The 15,926-nt window shown below is 38.1% G+C and overlaps 1 protein-coding gene and 1 non-coding gene across 2 annotated transcripts; one reads left to right on the top strand and one right to left on the bottom strand.

Moving 5' to 3' along the window:
• Positions 1-40: 40 nt before the first annotated feature.
• Positions 41-14,532, bottom strand: LOC110375557 (TATA element modulatory factor). The gene is made up of 10 exons (XM_021333701.3): positions 12,258-14,532; positions 11,836-12,053; positions 10,840-10,981; positions 9,867-10,086; positions 9,481-9,693; positions 9,090-9,282; positions 8,597-8,741; positions 3,073-3,153; positions 2,665-2,856; positions 41-2,388 (listed from the first exon to the last, which is right to left on the bottom strand). Exons 1-10 carry the CDS (start codon positions 14,166-14,168, stop codon positions 2,242-2,244), a joined length of 3,462 nt encoding a protein of 1,153 aa, XP_021189376.3. The 5' UTR covers positions 14,169-14,532; the 3' UTR covers positions 41-2,241.
• Positions 14,533-14,603: 71 nt separating this feature from the next.
• On the top strand, positions 14,604-14,697 carry Trnai-uau (transfer RNA isoleucine (anticodon UAU)). Its single transcript has 2 exons — positions 14,604-14,641; positions 14,662-14,697. It is a non-coding gene; the product is annotated as a tRNA-Ile (tRNA).
• The last annotated feature ends 1,229 nt before the right edge of the window (positions 14,698-15,926 follow it).

A 15,926-nucleotide genomic window follows, 5' to 3' on the forward strand; every position in this document is an offset into this window, starting at 1 on the left:
TTGCTAAAATTGTAAAAAGCAATATAGTGTGAAACACCTCTGATATTCATAACTTTTATTGCAGGATAAGATAAAAGTCACTCGTTATAATTGGCAGTTTATATTTATTTACATAACAATAAACACATGTGGGTTAAACTGTATTGTGAAGGAACTTACAATTTGAACCTGTTCATTAGATGGGGTAATGCGCTATAATATGACTTAAAAGTACATTCTAGTCTACGTGAAATACAGCTCACAGTTGGCTACAAACCGTTATTTATCACATCCGACAAGGCTGGATATAATTTTGTGATAGGTATATTATCTTTAATCAACTGTTCCACTTATAAAGCAGCTTGCTTTGTAGCCTCTGCACAACTGTCTGCTATACTTCACGTCCCTTGCAATATATCTATAATAAACACGCCCATAATCCCCTAGCTATAAATAAAGAATACTTTAGTACAGTCCCGCGCAGGTATCACAAGAAGCACTCCACACAACTAGTGCTGCAAACATTAACTTCACACTTCCCAAGTGCAGCTGGGATTCTTTCCACTTTAGGAAGACAAATAATTTCACGAGAGAATTTTACGACAACTTGAGTATTTTATTGTAGATCTTTTTGGTCTGAAATTCGCCTCAAATTAAAAGGTCCAGCCGATGTTACGAATAGTCCTAAATTATTATAGTTAGTACACGAAATAGTTTGTCTTCCTAAATCTTTTCCCGAAGTCTTTAAAACATTCCAACAAGTCACGAAGAATTTAAAACTATATTGTACACAATAATTAATGACATTTATGTGCAATAATAATTATATAATTATAAACCATGTTAAATAATTATATCAATATACTTTTAGAATATATTATATTTATAGAGCATTTAGGTGACATTATATTAATATGACAAGATCGAAATATAAAAAGGAACGTTCAACGTTTGGCAAATATAATATCTCAAGACGGAAGCAAAATATCTAGAGAAATACCGCGAGCGCGACTTACATACTTACACTATACATAATTTAATGAGTACCCGCACACTGCAGAATGTTCAGTCGGACGACAGTTTGATTGGCCGCTTGATAAGTACAGAAACGTATGAAAAACTATCAGTTATTTCGCCGTTATCAGCCTGTCTAAAAACTTTGTTTGAATTCATGATTTTCATACCAACCATAGGGCTAGCTGTCGGCTGACTATTTTTATTCTGCAGTGTGCGGGTACACTACTATAAAACCCCCTAATAGCGCCATCTATATTAATTCATTATCACTATAAAGTCAGATGAAATTGCCCCTCATACAAGTTTTCGTAATGTCTATACTTCTAAATTATGAAGCTGAGAGATGAAAACAGCAACGAGTAGCTTAGTATGCTTTTGGCAAAATATTTTCATAATATACTTAATTTTGTAAAACAAGCAAACAATTGCAGATACCGCCCGGTATATTATAGCACCACATCTATAAATAATTTAATTAATTTTGTCTAAACCTTTACCGATAAGCCTCAATCGCAGTATGAATTTTGCTGTTGTTTAATAATATACTGATATGCTTTTATGGAACACAAAACAGGTTTTCATCTTCACTGAGTTATCCATTACATATTCGGTTTGCATTACATTGAAATGGAACTCAATAAAATGGTCGTAGTATGTGCAAATAATTCCACAGAATATTTGCATGAAGTTTCTTGTTTTCTCTAAAATTTAATAAAAGATAATGATTGGTGTTATTGTCGTTCGCCTGATAAGAGTAATTTCCTAAATGATTTTTCTATGTTGCTTTCAAGACCAAAACGTTATTCCCAATATTTTTTCATCACTTAGCTATAGATGTCGCTAGTGTACAGAATATGTCAGAATAAGGCCTCGAGTCCATCGACGGCACGGAACGGTAATTTTAGGCAACAAATAAAAATAGAACTTAACAGTATCGACATACAGTTTAAATTGGTAGCAGATTTTTATTATTTTAACATTAAACTCTATTTATAAACGGTTTGCAAAAAAAACTGTCACTTTTGCGAAATCTTGGTTTTAACCACTGTATAACTCTAACGCTAACCCTTTTGCTGCTAGTACCATACCCCAGTCATTAAAACCTTTTGAACTATATACATAAAGTCGATAAAACCAAGATTTCGCGTGCCAGTTTATTTGCAAAAGAGTATTTTTATTAGTTGCCTATTTCTTGTCCGTGCCGTGTCGTCCCTGGCCGCGAGGCGGCAGTGTACACGGCGGCGGCTATCGCTTCTGTTTGAGCGCGATGAGCTCGTCGAGCTGCTGCTTGTAGAGCTGCGTGACGTCGTGCAGGTCGAGCCGCAGCTCCGCCAGCTGCTCCTCCTTCTCGCCGTACATCTGCAGCAGCGCGTCGTACTGCTCCTGCACACTCTGTGACAACGGACAACTTGTTAGCCTGATACTAACAGAATGACAGCACTTGTGGCCCAGATACCAACGGAGCAATGTGGCGAAGTTTTTTTAACCATCAACGGAATTTCTGAAGAATTTTTAAGATGTCTGAATGACGAAATTCTATTGGTTGTTTAAAAACTTGTGATTTGTTGGAATCTGGGTCTCAATTTCGTTCGTTGCTAGAAGGACCCGATTTGCTCGGGCCTATTTCGACTTAAACGCTATCGGATTATGTCGTTGTGGCGCAGGTACCTGTGCGGTGTCGAGCTGTGCCTGCAGCCGCGCCAGATGCCTGGTGAGGTGTGTCCGCTCGCTGAGCAGCGCGTCTCGCTGCGCCGCCAGTGCGCGCAGTTCGCCGTCGCGGCGCGTGAGCTGCGCCAGCGCGTCCTCCACCGCCAGCGCCGACCCGCCCGGCGGCGTCGCGCAACCCTCGCCGCCCGCCTCCTGGAACACAACCATGATGCTCTTAACACTACAGAATTATATGACAACATTTATAAGAAAACCCACAACTAATTAAAATATGTATTGAACTCGATATTCAATACACGATCATCCTGCAAGGCAGCGGTATTCTATGACCTTTCCTAACACATAATGTAACATTATTGATTTAAATAAATTTTTAATATAATGTTTAGGAAGTAGTATAGTACTCACGGAATGCCAGAGCGATGCGGAGAGCGAGTCAGAGGCGACGGAATGCGGAGGGGACATGTCGCCGCGACTTGATACCTGTTCCTGATACATATAGACAAATACATATTAGTATCGAATATACGAAATGAAATCATAAATACGAAAGACATAATTGGTACTAAAATAGTTTTAAAAACAAAAAAATATGCTAGTCATGTATCAAAACTCGAGTGTGTGCAAAATTTCATCCTAATCCAAGGCCGGGTCAAATTAAGATTCCAAGAATTTCTTACATATATAGTTACATACAAATGAAGCTAATTTAAGCGTGTCTCATCTTTTACGACAATTTACTAACGATTTATATAATATTTAGTAAGGACATATACTAAAGCCTTCACAAAAACATAAAATAGCTTTTTATTTTTCAAAACTTTTTATTCCCTTCCCTTCGGATCGCGAAAGCGTCAAGACGTGTCCACTGTGTCAATTATTATTTTTAATTATACTATTTAAATATTCGATTTTTACGTAAATAATTCACAAAATAAACTACGAAGTACTAGGGCGCAAGAAAGCATCAAGTGTAAGACGCCAACGTGCAGCACACATAGAATCCCACGTGTGAGTAATCCTTTACATACTTAAACTGAGAGGTCTCCTTACACTGGACGGTCGGCACTTTTGTACTAAAGCGTCGATCGGTGACCAGAACGCTTGACCCCTTTGTGCGAGTAAGACGCCTCCTTCGTCGTCTTTGCGTGCCCCTGCTAGGAGAGATAAGGACGGGTATTCTCACACATTGTGCGGTGTATTACACCGAAAACACTACCACAGCTCGCTGCTATCCTGGTACCACAAGAAATTCTTGAACTATTTCGTAAATATTATGGCTACTCAGCGCACCCCGCCTGAAGGAAAACAATCACTACTATTACCGAGTATTTTAACACAGGAGTCTGACTCCGCATCCGACTGTGTCGGCTCTGATCCTGGCTGCGGAGGACAAATAAACATTACACGCCGTATGAAACGTAAATTTGAAGACTCCGCCTTAACCGACATAAAGGAAATGTTAGCAAAAGTACAGCAACAACAAAAAGACCAAGCTATGAAATTGGAAACTGAAATGACTAAAATGATCATGCAAAATACGGAAATTAAAACCTCTATTGAGATGATGTCAGCTAAATACGACGAAATTTTGCAAGAACTTAAGCAAACAAAATCAGAAAATACTGCGTTCAAAAAGCAAATCAAATTATTAGAACAAAAAGTAGAACTACTTGAACGGAATGCAAAAGCGTCAACTTTGGAGCTCAAAAATGTGCCATCTCAACAAGCTGAAAATAAATCTACTCTAGTCAGTATGGTTAAAAACTTAGGTGACGCTCTGAAGATTGAAGTTCAAGAGTCCGATATAAAAAACATTTTCAGACCAAAAATGTCGAAGAACAGAACGGCCCCAGTAATTGTGGAATTTTCAGCGACCACACTAAAAGAAAATATCATGAAAGCCTCGAAAACTTTCAATAAAGAAAGCAAAGAGAAACTGAACACTGGACATTTGAAACTAACTGGTGAAACTAAACCTATTTTCATATCGGAATCTCTTACTGCTAATGGAAGGCGCTTATATTTCTTGGCACGCCAATCTGTAAAAAGTTTCAACTACGCGGGCTGTTGGACTTCGTACGGAAGGGTATTTATTCGTCAGAACGAAGGTGACCAATCCAAGTTAATTTCCTGTGAAGAAGATTTGTCTGCACTAAAGTTGCAATGACTATCGTCCTTGCTCCTTTTTATAAAGTGTTATTGTATAAATTTAAAAACTAATTATCATGTTGGTAATATTTCATGCTACTATAGTGGCTGTATATACTTATATGTAATTTCTATAAAGTACATGCATGTGTCTGCCTACACTCTCACACAAACACGTTACACTCTTCGAGCATACTCGCAATTTTACACAATAAACACACACACAATCTTCACCTCAACACACATCAATACAATATTATATATATATTTTTTCTCATTACAAATAGTGGATGTCTTTATTCTATACGTATTCAACAATTGTGACTATTACCTTTACTTTCAAGTTAAAGCAATAAATATAAGCTGCATTGTTATTTTACTAGTAGTAATTATATGCTTCATTCGATACTACAGATAATTTAATACAAAACATTGACCAGTTTAGTATTTCTACACATGTTTCTTGTGAACCAGAGGAATGTATTGGATATCTTCACCATCCTACTCGATACCTAAATATTTTACAACAGAATATCCGCAGCCTATCATGCAACTTCCAGGAATTTCAAGTTCTTCTTAAACGGCTAAAACTCTCCTGTGACATTTTAGTGTTGTCTGAATGTTGGTTATCCCATGTCGTCAACTTACCTTTGCTGGAGGGATATAATGCTTTCAAAACAAATGACAACTTCAATCAAAATGACGGTCTCGTAGTTTACACTAATAGTAACCTTGAATGTACTGTAGAGGAGCCTTCCCTTTCTGAAGCAAATTGCCTGACAATTAAGATACAAAACCACACAATATTGATTGCGATTTATAGACCGCCAAGTTTTAGAAAACCAGATACATTCATTGAATCCTTAAATGCACTGTTAGATGGTTTTTCGTCTTTCAAAAACATTATCATAGTTGGAGACATAAATATTGATCTAATTAAAATGAGCCCCACCAACACGGCATACATGGACACAATTACCTATCATGGACTACTTCCTGCCATCAACACAGCAACTAGGGGAAAATCATGTTTGGACCATGTGCTACTGAAAACGAAATTAAGTGCGTTCACATTTACCCTGGGAACCAGTATTACGGACCATGAATCTGTCTTATTTTGCCTAAAAACTGACATAACTTTTAATAAATCAACAAAACTAAAAACGATCTTTAAAATTGACACAGAAAAATTAAAAACCGATTGCGAAAATTATAATTTTGTGGAAGTTTATCAAGAACCTAATTTACATATCGCAGTGAGCAAGTTCATTTCCATAATGCAACTTTTAGTTGCAAACACCTCGATAAGGCGATTAACACCTAGAAGTAAATTTACAATAAAACCATGGATAAGTGTTGGTATATTACGTTGTATACGCACTAGGGATCGGATGCATAAAAAATTAAAATTAAACACAAATAATGAAATATTAAAAATATCGTACTTAAGATACCGTAACTATTGCAACAACTTATTAAAAAAACTTAAGAAACAGTATGAGAGAAGTCAATTATTGATGTCTAAAAATAATTCAAAAAGACTTTGGTCCACCATTAAAACAATTACTAACAACAAAAACAAAAATGAACAACCACTTCAACTTTTAAAAATTGCTGAAAATCCCAAAGAGTCTGTTAACAAAACTAATGAATACTTCTCCAATATCGGCAAACGTCTATCTGACAAAATAATGGCTACTCGATTCCCAAAATTTAAGAAAACTACAGAACCTCCCCTTAAATCTTTTGTTCTCCTACAAACCGACCATGAAGAAGTCGAAAGAACGATACAGCTTTTAAAAAGTGACTGCGCTCCAGGCTGGGATCAAATCGGCGCCGATATTCTTAAAAAGACCTGCAAGTCAATTACTCCCGTGCTTACTAATTTGATAAATCGCTGCTTTGAGGTTGGGGTCTTCCCGGATTCTTTGAAAAGAGCTGTAGTACACCCAATATACAAGACGGGTGATAGGGGCAGTGTCAGTAACTATAGACCGATTGCAATATTAACCTCTATATCGAAATTATTTGAACGCATAATAAATAGCAGGCTTACTAAATACCTGGAAGATGGCAATCTACTCTCGAACTCGCAATACGGTTTTAGATCAGGCCGCTCAACTAATAATGCTGTTCTTGATCTTGTTAACTTTCTGGTTAATAAGCTTGACAATAAAAAGAAATGTTTAACAATCTTCCTCGATCTCGCTAAGGCCTTTGACACTGTTTCTGTCACCTGTCTTGTAGAGACACTGGAGGCACTAGGTATTAGAGGCACCCCACTAGCTATGTTATCTGATTATCTACACAATAGATCCCAATGCGTAAAAATCGGTGACAACATCAGTGATGAACTTCCAATAACATTCGGTGTGCCTCAAGGCAGTATTCTCGGGCCAACGCTCTTCCTCTGCTACATAAACGAGCTCTGCACTCTTAATATTAAAAATTGCCGCATTTCTTCTTATGCAGATGATACATCGGTAACCTTCTTTGCGGATTCATGGGAGGAACTCTTTAGCTTTGCACAGGATGGTTTTAATAAAATCTGTCACTGGCTATCGTCACACTACCTTACTCTAAATGGCGACAAAACCAAATTTATTGTGTTTTCTATTCAAAATCGAAGAGAAATGGCAGATCTTACCAATAACATATATGCCCACAAATGTAATTTTCCTCCTATCCCAAGCTGTACATGTCCCAAAATTTTACCTACTAAATGTATTAAATATCTCGGAATCGAAATTGACGCCAACTTAAATTTTGAAAACCACATACATGCGATATCTAATAGAATCCGAAAACTAACATATATTTTTAAATCTCTGCGTGACGTGGCAGACAGTAAAACTATAAAGTTGGTATACGAGGCCTTGGCGCAGTCAATTATATCTTATTGCATTACTACTTGGGGAGGAGCTTGCAAATCAAAAATTATAACCCTGGAAAGAGCGCAAAGATTGATACTAAAAGTGAGCTTATCAAAACCTCGGCTATTCCCTACTTCTAATTTATACCAAGAAGCGCAAGTCCTCACTGTGCGCCAAATTTACATTTTGCAAACTATACTTCACAAACTGAGTGACTTACCAGAGAACAGAAAAAAACACATAGCTCAGACTAGAAGAAAGCATGCGGTTTGTGAGACGGCTGCTATGAACACCTCATTTGCACAAAGATTTTTTCTTTACCGTGGTGCTATGTTGTTAAACAAAGTTAATAAAATAATTCCTTTCTCCAATAATTCCATAATGGAAAGCAAAAATAAAATTTATAAATGGTTGCAGACCCTTAATTACTCCGAAACTGAAAAAATCCTTGAGGTCCAAACATAAAATGAGGTTTCTTTTGCACTATTACATTACTATAATTAGTACACACCATACAGTATACACCATCACATAGACATACACACACACACACACACACACACACACACACACACACACACACACACACACACACACACATACACACCCTGTCACACATATACACACAATCACACAGACACATAAAAAGTGTTTCACATGTTGACAGTTGTTATAATGTTGTTAAATGGGGGGCCTGGAGATCTATAGTACAGGCTTCGGCTTAGTTTAGACTCCAGATCTCCCACAAATTACTAATTTTCCGTCAATTTGTCTTGTCAACTCTATAACTTGTTGTAATTTGTGGAGATGAAAAATAAACTGATTTGAAAAAAAAAAAAAAAAAAAAACCGTCAAGAAAAACAGTTGCAGTACATGTAACCATTGGCAGATGATTAATAACACAATACCTGTAGTATAGCATTTCTCTTCTTCTCGGTGTCGAGCGCGTCCCTCTCGTTGGCCAGGAGTTGTTCCGTCTCCGTCAGTTGCTGCTGCAGCTCAGACAGCCGGGACTCGTAGTGAGTCCGTAACGTCTCCAGTTCTTGGCTCTTACTGTTCATAGCAATAGTAAATTAAACTTTATGTTACAATATTTGATATTTTTGTCTCCTGAGCATATATTTATATCTGTAGAACATCATTTTGATGTCATTGTCAATTTCTATCAATTAATTGAAACAGAATAACTTATCAAATTAATTTGCCTTAGTTCTATTTGATGAAACAGATTCCTTAAGAATTTTTTTTAATGTCGCGGGTTTTGTTGTTAAAATCAGCCTTTAATATATAAGGGACGGTTACGTCTGTCTAGTGGTCATATTTTGGACTCACAGCATCTGTAGTTTTTATCACGCATTGCCAAACTAAATTGCAGTGGGTTCCTATATGTATGGCACTTACAGAGTAAGTTCATCCTCTGCCCTCTGCAGCCTGGCGACGAGTTCCTCCTCGCGCCGCGCCGCGTGCTGCAGGTCCTCCCGCGCGGCCTGCAGCGCCGCGTCCACGTGCGCCAGGCGCTGCTGCAGCGCGCCGCACTCCTCGCGAGAGACTTGCTCGCGCTCCACTGACGCGGCTAGGGCACGCTCCGTCTCCGCTGTGGGGGGAAGATGGAAGATAACAGAGTATTTAGGGGAGTACATAAGGGAAATGCATTCTATTGTGATTTTGCGGCAACTGGTCAAAGCTCTCTTCGGCAACTGTGTCCTCGACATGTGTGAGTACGTGACGCGACACGTGCGCGTGGTGCTGGTCGCGCTGGAGCTGCGGCGGCGGACATGTCGCCGGTACTCACCGTGCTGCTGGGCGCGCTGGCGCAGCACGTGCGCGTGGTGCTGGTCGCGCTGCAGGGCGGCTCGCTGGAGCTGGGCCAGCTGCTGCAGCACGGCGGCGGCGGGGATGTCTCCGGCGCCGGCGTCGCTGCTGCTCTCGACGGCGGACCACGCCTCGCGCATCTCGCGCAGCTCCTGCCGCAGCACTTGCTCACGCGCCACCCATTTATTTTCCTCTGAAGAAATTAAAATAAGGCATTTTTTAAAACTTATTTAATATTTATTTTTTATGAGGTAAAAACTGTTGGATTTACTTAAGAAACTTAAAAGGCAATTTAAGACTAATCATTTACATGATTTATCGTTACATTTACGTGCAACCCCTCCTTTTGTTAGCGGAGCGACTAACCGTTAACCATATCAGCTCTAAGCTGCTGCAGCTCAGCGCGGGCTTGCTGCAGCTCATGCTGGGCCCTGCGCTGCTCGTCTTGCGCCTGCTCGTGTCCCGCCGAGCGTCGCGCCAGCTCGGCACTGGTGCGCTGCAGCTCAGTCAGCTCGCGCCGAGCACTGTCGAGCGACAGCCGGCTGCCTTCCAACTTGTGGGTTGTGTCATCTAGCAGACTTTTTGTCTGTAACGTGTACAAGTACATGTTTATGATATATATTTGTCAGGGGATGATATGAGGATTTTTGATGTTATTGAGTAAAATTGAAACTTTGTATTTGTACATAATTGCTCTTTGAGGCATGCTTAGAGTGCAAACCAAACATTTCACGTCGAATATAAGTTACATAACGACATGCTGCTTCTTTAGAATTATGAATATTTCCCCTGCTATTAATTTTTATTCTCAATATTCAGAACTCATGTTAAAAGAAAATAATTTCTTTTGTTTGTTGTTGGTCGGTGTCGCATTGCACAACTGATAAGAACTCTCGCGCGCGATAAGCACAACATAAAATGAACACATGGACATTTTACAGCCTTCCAGCCTACTGCAACAGTTTTAATTAAAAATTATCCTAAATACAAATACAATTGAATACTTAATAAGAATAATATCATTATTTATTTCAAAATCCGAGCTATTTACAATATTTATGACAAACAATAATTAGCAACTAATTGACAACATTATCATTAAATATGCATTTTATTTCTAGATCAAATAACATTATCTTATGAACGAGTGCATTTTAAAGTACATCAGAATTATATCAACCACAAAAATGACAATTTTTCTGATGTTTTGGTATAATGGGCCTGTTAAAGAGATTTCTTATGAAATAAGTTGTGGCTTTGTACTATTTGCTCTATTTCTCTTCTTGTCTGTGTTCAATACATAACTGTGTACATAAACTATTAAGTAAATAAATGGTACCTCCATAAGTTCAGTCTCAAGTTTCTTATTAGCAGTGGTGAGGCGGTACACAGCCTCAATCTGGCTGACTTCCAACTCCTCCTTAGCTGCCATTGATCTCTTCAGCCTGTCTAGTTCCGTGGTCTGCTCTGCTATTTTATCTCTGAAAACAAACAATACATATTTTGATATCAGTTTCCCATAACAGTAATTATAAATATGGATTGCTCTTAAACCATCTATCAAAAATTGAGTACCTATGTATTTTCTTTGGCTTTTGTAATACAATTTAAAATAATGCATGGAATCATTATCTATATGCAAAGGACTGAATGCACAACTAATCATTTCATCACATACTTGCAATATAAATCAATTCATTTTATTGCACAAATCTACAAGTTGTAAGTACAAAAACCGGCCAAGTGCGAGTCGGACTCGTGCACGAAGGGTTCCGTAAATTACAGTTAAATCAACCTATCTCAAAAACTATAAGAGATACTTTGATCAAACCAAAAATCGTTGAAAGAGTTAATTAGCATGCATCACCTCTATTTTTTTTAGAATTTTATACCCCATAGTTATAAAAATAGAGGGGGGGGGACATACTTTTTACGACTTTGAGAGCTGATATCTCAAAAACCGTTCACTTTAAGAAAAATGTTTTTTAGAAAACTTTATATCATTTTAAAAGACCTTTCCATTGATACCCCACACGGGTATGTACATCGAAAAAAAAAATTTCATCCCTCAGTTACATGTATGGGGGGCCCCACCCCCAATTCTTTTTTTTACTATTTAGTGTCATATTTTTGTAGCGGTTCATACAACACATATTCCCATCAAATTTCATCACTGTAGTACTTATAGTTTCCGAGTAAATCGGCTGTGACAGACGGACAGACGGACAGACGGACAGACGGACATGACGAAACTATAAGGGTTCCGTTTTTGCCATTTTGGCTACGGAACCCTAAAAACGTGTATGTATGTATAACATGTCCCATTTTTCCTCACCTCAAGCCCTTAATGACCTGTTCATTGTCCTTCTCCTTGGCCCTCAGCTTCTTGATGATATTGGAGTGCTGCAGCTGCTGGCGCGCCAACTTCTCTCCCTCCTCCTGCAACTGGGCTATCACCTCGTCCTTCTCCTTCAGGCTGTTCTCCAGCTCCGAGGAGTTCTTGCGAGCGGTCGACTCTGACTTGAATGTGTCTAGCTGCTTACGTAGCTGATCCTGAAAAAATAAATATTAAACTTAATCTATGTGTCCAAATGGGGATTAAAATTATTGTTTTCAAAAAGGAAATCTTTACAATATAATGTGAATCTAGTATTGCGGCTTATCAGAGTAATCTTCATTGTCAATCAATATTGGCATTGCATTGGTTTTGTTAATTAGATAATAAGTAGATAGTACAGGAAAGACATAAATTCAAACCTTTTCTCTGATCGCCTGTTGAAACTTCTTCTCCAGTGCTGACATTCTCTGAGTGTAATCTTCTGTGATGGTATTAATATCGCCACCCTCATGCTTGGATATCAACGACTCCACCTGACTCTTCAGGTCAGCATTATTCTCTGCCAGATCTGCATTATTTCTGCTCATCTCTAATAGCCTGTTTTCTCTTGCTTCCAACAGTTCTGCCATCTCACATAGCCTCCGCATCAGTCTCTCGTTCTCTGAACCCTGGCTCTCATCACTTGTGTTACTCTGGACTGAAGCTTCTGATAACTCCCGGTTATGACCCCTTATCTTAGTAGCTAAGGACTTTCCTAACACCAAGTCTACTAGGTTTGGAGAAGTAGTGCCATCAAACTTTGACTGTTTAAAAGCATATTTAGCAGGACTGTTTCTAAAGCCATGCCCATCCCCATTAGGGCTTGGAATGATTTCTATATCTGAAGATGTAGCAGTTTCAAGTTCATCCCCAGATGTGTGCCCTGAAGTTCGGTCAGACCCTATCTTCACTAAATCACTTTTGCTATCAGAACTTATCGGAGAGGTCCTTTCTTTCACACTGCCATCTTTCTGAGAAGAGCTACTACTAGATTCATTGCACTGTTGCTTCTCAACATTGACAAATGCTGAACTTTCTGATCTCAGCATGTCATTAGAAACATTGACATTATAGAATGATGATGAATCACTTAGTTTATCAATAAGAATGTCTTCTTGGTCTTTTTTCTGTTCTTCTGCAGTTACATCTAAGTTAATACTGTCATTGTCAGCGTTTAGCGTTCTGTCTGACCAAGAGCCATCATTTGAAGAATTCTCACTAATTTGCATCCTCTGTGGCAGAATAGCTTGCTCCAAATGTATAAATTCTTTTTCAATAACTTTCCTACTTGCATCAGGCTTGACTAGCTTAGGAAAAGGGCTCACAGATTTGTCATCAGTATCTAACACAGTGGGTGCAGTACATTCTGATATGGAGTTGTATGACATAGTATCCTCATCGTCATCAGCAACTAAGCTGACACTATCAGCAGTTTCAGCTTTCTCAGTCTTATCACCTATGGGAGTAGACTTCTTGTCACTCAAGTCTCCAGGAGACAGGCAGAGGGAGGACGAGCTGCTGTTTCTTTCACTAGAATAACTATCAAAACCAAGGCACTCAATGGAGCTAGGGCTAACCAGACTATCAGGCAATATTTCTACAGACTCTGAGTTATGTTTCTGGCCGGTACTACTGCTCTGTGATATGGAATGTACAGACGCTTCAGAGTCAGGAGTTGTCTTCATGCTCTGAGACAACACTTCCACTGAGTCAGAACTATTCCTACTGGACACGAGTGACAACCTCTGTGACTTTGCTGAATCTCGCCTGTCATTCCCTTTAGGCAGTTCATCTTTTAAAGATTTTGTGATTCTGTGATCTAATGCCTCACTATCTGACATGATCAACTGACTCTTAGAGAACAAGTCATCATGGCTACCATACTTGGTATCAGAAATAACGTTCATAGACTTAGCTTTAGGTGGTCTCACGATTGCAGGGTCGTCTTCTTTAGGTTGTTCAAAGAACGAGCCAGCAAATGAGCCCCAGATGCTCTGAGACGTCGACTTGGAGGGACTCTCGGTGACGACGGGCTGCTCCTTGATAGGATCATTCTGTTCACTCTCCGCACTGACAGTCAGACCCCAGGAAGAAAAGAAATCCGAATTGTCTTTTTGTAAAGTGTTACTGTGACCTGGCGATGACTTGGCGCTGGTTTGCGGTGTAGACTCCTCCTCTAGCTCGTCTCCACTCTCATCCTGAATATCCAAAGCCTTGTCAATAGTCTTCTGAGCCTCCTTCAGAGCGTTCTTAGCGAGGGTCGTAAGGCCTGACGTGTCGAACCAATTCATTTTGTCGGCGCATTAGACACAACACAGCACAAACCACAGTTCAATCAAAACACTGAGTAATGTATCACTTCTTTAGTAGCCTTTAGAACGTGATTGTTATGAGATTAACCATGGAAATACACTTCAACTAATCACAACAAACCATGTGACGTTTCCATTTTGTTTATGTATTTTTCAAAGGAATTTTGCAATTGTCAAAGTATTTCACATATATTTTATTGATAAATGTACGCTGAGGCTTAAAATTTTTAACTTCCACCAAATTAAACGATAATTTCTAGATCGAGCAAATGCCACGAAAAATGTTTGAACAACAACCCTATATAAAAATGTATGTGAACGACTGATTTGACGTTTGATAATCACAAAAAAGAACATCGCTTGACTTTAGTGGCGCTGTAGATACACACCCGATTTTTCGACCGTGTTACCATAGCTCCAGTGGCGCAATTGGTTAGCGCACGGTACTTATAAGACAGTAAGCGTGTGAGTAATGCCGGGGTTGTGAGTTCGAGCCTCACCTGGAGCAATATCTTTTTGTACAAGTATTCAAGTAAAATAAAACAGTAAAATTTAATATTATTAAAATTATACAATGGAATAATATAGTGTAATGTTTTAATTTATTGCCTTAGAGAAATATTCTTGTACATTAATTACTAACATAGAAGTAACTATCCTGCTTTCACGCAAAAATACTAAACTGATTTATGAAAAATAGACAGATCATCTAGCTAGAACCAAAGAAAAGACGGGCTACTCTTCATCCAGGTGCAGGAAGTAATTCAAGCAAGTACTTTCTATGTGATGTTAGGCACAAACACAAATGTCAGGTCTGAATAGCAATGAAATAAAATAGAAAATATAATTTAATATAATTTATTGATTATCTTAAAATAATTATATACAATATAATAAAACTATTGGGCCTTCAACAATGTACAATCAGATATTCCAATTACAACATTAATAAAATTGTTAAAATCGATACTTCTGAAGAAAAATGATTTGAATTAAGTGCAAACACATACAGAGGAAGAGATAACTATTATGAAACTGTTTTTGCACCAATGATTTCTTGTAAACTGCGATGAACTTGAAAAGTTATAATTTTATAACAATAAAAAGCTGGCGAGAAAAATATTTGACAAATGCATTTTAAAGCAAGCATGTGAATTAATACATTGTGCGATAATTCATATAAATCACTTGATTCTTGTTTACACATTTCTTGGTTGAACGTAAACAACACAAAGTTTGTAACAACTGCTCAAATATTATTTACTCATGTATTCCAAACCAAAGAGTAAAATGCAAATGGAGTATTTCCACTCACGTTAATATATATCTCTGACATTTCCAATTTTTTATTTGTGTTAATCGTTTCAATTATTAGGGAATAACAGATGTTTTATAAATATTGATGCTAAAATGACAAGATTCTGACTACCCAAAATATAAACTCGTTTTTATAGTACACATTTTAAATTCGATATAACTATCTGATTATTATTTTATATAAACCTGACTTGGACAGAAATACTGACAACTACAAACAAATAAATACACTAAGGAACATACGCGTAATATAAAATTATATCACGAAATCATTTAAAAACTATATCCTACTGTAGAAAGCTTGTACACAGCTCTGCAATCGATATTTAGAATCAGTTTCATACAACATATATTTTTCATTTGTTAACTTTAATGTTACATGCAGGTGTTTGCATGCATTCTTTTATAACTTGGCTTTAT

The sequence above is a fragment of the Helicoverpa armigera genome, chromosome 11 (assembly GCF_030705265.1).
Source record: "Helicoverpa armigera isolate CAAS_96S chromosome 11, ASM3070526v1, whole genome shotgun sequence".
Taxonomy (NCBI): Eukaryota; Metazoa; Arthropoda; class Insecta; order Lepidoptera; family Noctuidae; genus Helicoverpa; species Helicoverpa armigera.

Coding starts and splice junctions, on each gene's coding strand:
- LOC110375557 (XM_021333701.3), bottom strand. CDS start 14,168: ATGAATTGGTTCGACACGTCAGGCCTTACGACCCTCGCTAAGAACGCT. Junction 8,742..9,089: donor GCAGAGGATGAACTTACTCT/GTAAGTGCCATA, acceptor TGCTATGAACAG/TAAGAGCCAAGAACTGGAGA. Junction 3,154..8,596: donor AGAGAAATGCTATACTACAG/GTATTGTGTTAT, acceptor TATATGTATCAG/GAACAGGTATCAAGTCGCGG.